This window comes from Euprymna scolopes, chromosome 15, assembly GCF_053919585.1.
Source record: "Euprymna scolopes isolate OS-2025 chromosome 15, ASM5391958v1, whole genome shotgun sequence".
NCBI classification, from domain to species: Eukaryota; Metazoa; Mollusca; class Cephalopoda; order Sepiida; family Sepiolidae; genus Euprymna; species Euprymna scolopes.
This window is the reverse complement of record NC_136496.1, coordinates 24,645,151-24,652,650: the sequence shown is the minus strand read 5'-3', so window position 1 is coordinate 24,652,650 and position 7,500 is coordinate 24,645,151. Positions and strand designations below refer to the sequence as shown.

At 35.0% G+C, this 7,500-nt stretch overlaps 1 protein-coding gene across 1 annotated transcript in view; it reads left to right on the top strand.

Annotated features, from left to right (window-relative positions):
• LOC145293749 (uncharacterized) overlaps window positions 1-7,500 on the top strand; it is a 332,672-nt gene that overhangs the window by 323,563 nt on the left and 1,609 nt on the right. The window contains exons 5-6 of the mRNA XM_080140230.1: window positions 3,737-3,860; window positions 5,618-7,500. The exon at window positions 5,618-7,500 is cut by the window's right edge and continues 1,609 nt beyond it. Coding sequence (XP_079996356.1) covers window positions 3,737-3,860; window positions 5,618-6,330 — 837 coding nt within the window. The 3' untranslated portion in view covers window positions 6,331-7,500. The remainder of the gene's footprint in view (window positions 1-3,736; window positions 3,861-5,617) is intronic.

Below are 7,500 nucleotides of genomic sequence, written 5' to 3'. Positions count from 1 at the left end.
AGATGACCGTTTGTAGCGACCACCCTCGAATAAATAATAATAATAATTATATATATATATATATATATATATATATATATATATATATATATATATATATATATATATATATTAGCGCGTAACAAATGCAAGCTCCTTTCTTTGTGGTCTGTGTAACCCTGTTCACACGGCTGATCATGTTTCTTCAAATTATTTGATTGTACTCGTCTGCCGACGTTCGACTCATGCTAAGGATTCAGCTGCAATAAACATATTCGCATGTGTATATTAGTTACATATTTATAATTAATGTCGATTCTTTACAGGGATAAAACCTGGAAGCCTCCGTGCAGTTTAATTGTCAGAAATATATTTCCATTGCATACAACCTGCTTCTATTCTCTTATTTAGAACGATTGAAGTATTTGTTGTAATAAAATATATCTTTTTTATAAGATTTTATATGGATATATGTGTGTGTGTGTATGTGTGTGTGTTTCTAACCATGGAATCCCGATGTCGTATCTCGCTAGATTCAGCCACTCTAATGAGTCGTAGACGACGAAACACATGTCAGTAGATAATATAACAATCTTTGGCTGACTAATTCTCTGGATGACTTTAGGTAGGATTGAAACCCTTATCTTCAGACACGAAACCTGTGGTGCAGTGAATAGTGACGTTGAATCTCTACAATTCTAGGTGAGCATTGTCTAAAGATAGCGGTTTGAGTCCTACCTAAAGCCGGGCAGACGATTAGTTGGCCAAAAACGTGATGAGACAACAACCATGGAAGGCAGTAATTACTGAAGATACAGTTAAGAGACTCCGCATTTCTATCCCGGCGCGGTTAAACACCTGACGAAGGCCGGAGAAATAATTGGCCGAAACGTTATGAAAACAACAACTTTAAAATGATGGGGATAATAATCAGACAATAAATAAATAAAATATTTTAGGCTAATTAACTTGCAGTGTAAATTTTAACATTCCATATGTAAAAACCATACGAATATGCATAATACTCCTGTTTCTGGCACATATTTCTTTATTTTACTCTCGCATAAATTATTATTTGACATTTTGGTACTTGCACAGTTTAATTAAGACATTACAAAATGAAAATATCGAAAACAAAAAGGTTCTATTCTACGTATCCGTTTTTGACTGATGATTTTCAAAAAAAAAATGTCACTTAATTTGATTGAGTAATTATTTGTTTGTTTTTTGTTTTTGTTTTTTTTTACAGCGAAAGAAAAAACACGTTTTTATGAGAGCGCATTAAAGATAGCCATCTTTGAATTTTTTGAAAACACATGGGGAGATAACTCAGTTTAAAGCGCTGACACTCCCTCTCCATCTTTAATACTAGCTTTTCTTCTTAAAAATCGAATCAGGGTCTTTTAATCAGTATCATAACAAATTGTTTTTTCGCTGTAAGAAAAAAAAAATACTCGATCAAATTAAGTAATTTTTAGAACTTCATTCACTGTCGGATACGTACAATATGCGTCAAAAAGAAAGTCCGCACTCGTACTTTTTTCAAAAACTGAAAATTTAAGCTAAATTTAATGTAACTGTTTAAACAAACTATATCTCATTTGATCGGCCTTTTATTCTTCTATAATTTTACATGTTTGTATCTGACTTTTAATGGAAATATTCTAGTGTTCACGTCAATTTAAAAAAAAATGACTTCAAATTGAGGAGGCAAAAAGAAGATCCGCACAATGGACAATTTTTATTTAAATGTAATTTTAGGACATTAATACAACACAAATACAACAGGAACACAATGAATTCGTTAATATTTAGTAGTATAGCCCTTTTGCAATTTTACAGCCTGCAATCTTTTGGAAATTCCTTGAATTAGACTGCAGCAATACTCCGAGAAAAGGGCATCCCACTTTTCTTTAATTTTTGCCCAAAGTTCTTCCAAATTTGAAATTTTATCATTGCGTAGCCGTTGCTTGATGTAATGCTACGCGTTTTCGAGAGGATTGAGGTCTGGAGATTGTGCAGGCCAATCCAAAAACGGAATATCATACTCTTTCAGAAACCTCTTGACATTGCCAGCTGTGTGAATGGGAGCATTATCCTGCATGTAGATAGGATTGTCATCCAAATTCCGACCAAAGTAGGATAGAAAATATTCTGGCAACATATTAATGTACTTGGTCGAATGAATTCGACCTTGCAAACGAACTATAGACCCTGGACCATTGGTACTAATAAGGCCCCACACCAAAACTAAACCTCCACCACCTTGCAGCGTTGAAACTAAACGCATAGGATTAAATTCTTCGTTTTCCCTCTGAGGGACGTACTGCCTACCATCACTGTCTAGTCTATTGAACTTGATTTCGTCGCTAAAACGCATTTCTGACCAATATGAAGAGTCATGGTCTTTATTGCATCTGACGAATCGAGACGCCGCTTTCTGTTGTTTATAGAAATCAACATATCATCGCAAATTAAATTCCTTTCATCTGTTCTTGACAATAGAAAGAGAGCACTTTTTAACACGATTGCATTTTTAAGCACGATTGCATTGTTGTTGGATTTGGGGAAACGTTTCAAATCTGTTTCTTAGGCTGCGGTCTTGATAACATTGTCTTCCCTGTAAGAAGTAACTCTAGTACGACCAGATTTAGGGGCATCACGAACACTGCCGGTGTTTTGGTGCTTTTGCACAGTCTTTCGTACCTTTTTCCCATCACATTGCAATCTGCGACCGATTTCTCGATTGGATAAACTAGAAAGGTGGAGATTAATGAGCTCCTGACGATCACTAAGAGAAAGTCGTGGCATATGGACTAAATGTTACGTTGTATAACCTGGAACAACAACAATTACGATTAGAGATGCGTTGTTGCCTGTTGATGGATATTTTAAACTGATTTAGGGGCGATAATTTAATCTGGTTTTAAGCAAATTTGTGGCTGCGGACTTTCTTTATGCAACATCAATTTGAAGTTATTTTTTTTAAATTGGCGTGAACATTAAAATATTTTAAGTAAAAGTCAAATATGAACAGGTAAAATTAAAGAGGAATAAAAGGCGAATCAAATTAAACAGTTACATCAAATTTAGCTTAAATTTGCAGTTTTTGAAGACAGTACAAGTGCAGACTTTCTTTTTGCCTGCACCGTATAACCTTTTTTCGATATTTTCATTTTTTTAATATCTTGATTAAACTGTACAAGTAGCGACATTTTAATATTATTTGTATTTTATTTCAAACAAAAAACTTAAAACGAGGGACGTAATTCCTGAACTTAATGAGAAATTTAAGTTTTAACGATAAATTTATAAAGTCGTATATTAGTGTAATAGAATTATTGTCACTTGACTATATTTTTAAATATTGGATGTGTTTTTTTTGTGATAAATGTACAACTATTCCGTATATATCCCGTATGCAAATTAGCTTAAGAAATAGACTTATGTAATGACTAGAAATATAATCATGGTATGTAGGTTAACTAAAAAATGAGACTGCCGGTGCGTCGATTGCGAAGGAAAGTGTTAGATTATCCAAAGCAAAAACGACAGCCGCTAGATACAAATATTTCTAGGTGTAGAAAATGTTCAGATTTAGCAGGAGAGCCACTAAATTGGAAACATGGATAACGGCCAATCGCAGTTTTGTAGGGCAATGAGAGAAAATTAGCCAAATCTTCTTATTGGATTGTTCTAATTTAAATAATCCAGAATCGTTCTTATTTTTTTATTTTTTTTTTTAATCATTATTTAGGTGAATCGTCCGTTATCGATGAAGAAGGATGGGATACAGACGCGAAAGCGAAAACAAAAAAGTTCGAAACAACCTCGATCGTCTTCTTCTAAAGAAATACAAAATGATACGACCAGCCCATATGGTAAGCCTTCTATACACATTTAATAAAAGAAACCTATAATGTTAAAGTCATATCTATAAATATATCTTTAACTACCTCTTTGGCCCGATCGGTGGAGCATTAGAATACGCCGACTGCCCCCCCCCCCTGCAGAGGGTAAAAGTCCCTCAATGGGGGTCCTGGATATGACCTTAAACTATATCCAGTGGTGAGGCTCCAGCTTGTGGGCTTTGGGGAGTGTGGAGCCACCCTTTAATTACCATTGCTCCCAGATCCACTCTGACCCGGAATGGTAGTACCTGTTAGGGTCCCAACTATGGGTTAAATAGAAACTGACGTGAAAACAACAAATATATTCTATTAAAAAACATTTTCTTCAAAATCTTTGGATTCGACATTAAATAACCCGAAAAGGGTTGATACGCCGTAAAACAAAAACAACCAACCAACCAACTAACTCCCTCTTTATCAATCTACCTATTCCATCTTCTATTACATAAAAGTAACTTTGTGTATGTGCGAGTGTGTGTGATTTCGTTCCCTACGGACTCCTAAACGGCTGGACCGATGTTTTTTTTAAATATCACACAATTGTATTTGATGTACTTTGAAAGATTTTGTATCGGAATGTTTATACTGTGGTCAAAATTGGACTGTCCATTTTTAAAATCTATTTCTTTCATTATCGATTTACGAATACATCAAAGACACTTTGAAACAAAACCTATGTAAGAACACTACCAGATACATGCACTACAATTGTGTGAAATTTTTAAAAAATCGAACCAACTGTTTCACAGTCCCTGAGGGACGAACTCTAAAAGATCCAAAGACAAAGTTTCTTATATGTAGATACTTGCAGAGGGACATTATAGTCCACAATGCACAATAGAAACCCTACGGTCGGTTTTATAAACACATTAATACATAATGGCTTGAATAAAATTTTAAAATGAAGAAGTCAAATATCATAGTGCAGTTGTGTTCTTAATAGAAACATTCATTTCGAAGGCTACATCATATCAACTGTTGATTTTATATGTTTGACCTTTCGGCATGTGTCGCAATAAAACTTCCCAAATGCACTCATAATGTTAGGCTGTGCAAGGTGTTAACTTTGGTCAACATCGCCTGTTCTTTCTTTCATAAGAAAACACAGCATACCTAAGAACACTGCCAGGCACATAAAGTATTTTTGTGCGAAATTTGATAAAAATCGGATGAGCTGTTTTGGAGTCCATGGGAAACGAACACACATACACACAGACACACAACGTTTCTTTTATTTTTAATAGTAAATATATTGAGAGATTTATAGATAGTTCTTGGTTGCTTGCCTTTTTTATTTTTTGTGATAGCGTAAGGGGTTTTCCCGGAGGTTTGCAACTCTGTTTAATCGATGATATGATACAAAGACATGCGGAAAGGGGGTTGCTATAGGTGGCCAAGCACCTACTCCTTTTATTCCTGTTTTAAAAGTGCCCTTTTCAGAGAATCTAATATTGGCCTGTGCCCCACCCCCACCGAGAGACCGTTTTTTTTTTTTTTTTTTTTTTTTTTTCACTTGAGCATCCTACCTGAAAATGTTCTCTGCACGTCTCTGGTATAATCCTATCATTATATTAAAGCTTATCAATTTTGCATGGGGACAAACAGACATACAAGATAAAAGATAGGATTCGCAGACATAGACAGAGTTATAGATACATTTTTCGTGTTCCTGAATTCCCTATATATTCTTGATTAAATTATAGTAAAATATTTTCTTCCATTTCCAGAAAGCAAACCACCGTCGACATCATATTCCCGTTATTCTGCACAAAATCCGACGGTCTTGGCTGCTCTTCAGGGTCACCACCATACAAACAGTCCCTGCACATCATCGACCTTGTCCCTGCCGCACATGATGCTCTCACTGACGCCGACCAATTCAGCTTCCATGATTTCAACAGGCGGTAACCTAGTCAGTTCTGGCGGTGGCCTTTTTGTTGGTGGAGTCGGTCTAGGAGCCGGCTCTAACGGATCCGGAATCGGTGGCGGCGGAGGAGGAGGTGGAGGAGGAGGGGAGTTAGCCAGTTTCAGCAGCATCCGGCACACGCCGCTCATGCCGCAGATGCCCCACCCGTCGGCACACAACTCAACTCACTCAACGACCACGGTGCTCCAACCGCAACATCAGCAACAACACGCCCATACACACCAGCAATCATTACACCACCACCAACAACAACAGCAGCAGCAGCAGCAGCAGCAACAGCAACACCCTCATCAAATCCACCCGAGTATGGTCGATTCGTTTATTTATGCCCCTACCCCACCGCGAGCTGTTCCGGTGTCTGTGCATAACGAGATACCTGGATACCACGAGCTTGAGAGACATTGTCCTTCGCCAAGCGGTGGGCTACCCGTTACAGATATGCTTTCGCTGAAGACAATAACTTCATCGCGAGGATATCAAGAATGTAAAAAAGAGTCGCCAAGACACCATTGATATCATTTTTATTACATGCAAAGACTAAAAGGCAGGACCTACAACTGTATGTATATGTGAAAAGGTTAGAAAATATAAATTTGTGTTTTACACGAAACGAAAAACATTCAAACGTCCTATATGTAAGTGATTATATATATATATATATATATATATATATATATATATATATTTATATATATATATATGCGCCCTATATGTAAGTGAAGTATATATATATATATATATATGTATGTGTGTATATATATATGTAAGTGAAATATATATGATATATATATAAATATATATGTATACACACACGTATATATATGTATATATATGTAAGTGAAATATACATAAATATGTATATGTATTCACACACGCACATACACACACATATACACATGTATGTATATATATAAAAGGATAACATATTTTTTTTTGAGGATGAAGTGCGAAGAATTCTGTATAGCTCAATTGCCATATATTCTAAACCTTACTATCTTGCTCCATTTAGTGTCGAAGAAAATACTGAAAATAGATACCTTAATATTTATGTAGATACATAAAACAATATATATATATATATATATATATATATATATATATATATATATATATATATATATATATATAAGCAAATTAATTACAAGAGCAAAATTAAGTTTAATACTCAATATTTAAACGCTTAATCATTGTTTTTAATTTTAAATCATGGGGATGTCTAGATGATAGCTTTCTCTAAATATACTAAGAACTCCCTCTGAGAATGTGGGTAATATTTAATCTCCTAAAATAATTGATACCACATTTTTCTCAAAATACGTTCATTGCATCTTAACTTTTACACTATCGTACTATTAGAAGGCTTTATGAAAATTAATATTATATATATATTTGACTTTTCATGATTGACTTTTCATGACTTTTCATGATTGACTTTATTTGACTTTTCATAAGTAATATGTTACAACAAAGTCGTGAGCATGTTTCGTTCAGCTAATTACCAGTAACTAGAAAACTCCTCAGGCGATACAGCTTGTACGAAGGAAACGTTCGAAATGTAACTATTACACCTTCTTCGTCACAGCGAGTTAATAGCAGGAGGTTCATAACATTTGACGGAACCTCTCAGTAACAAAAGAACACCTAATAGTTTACTTGCAAACTTTGCTTTCATATCAGCTGTAT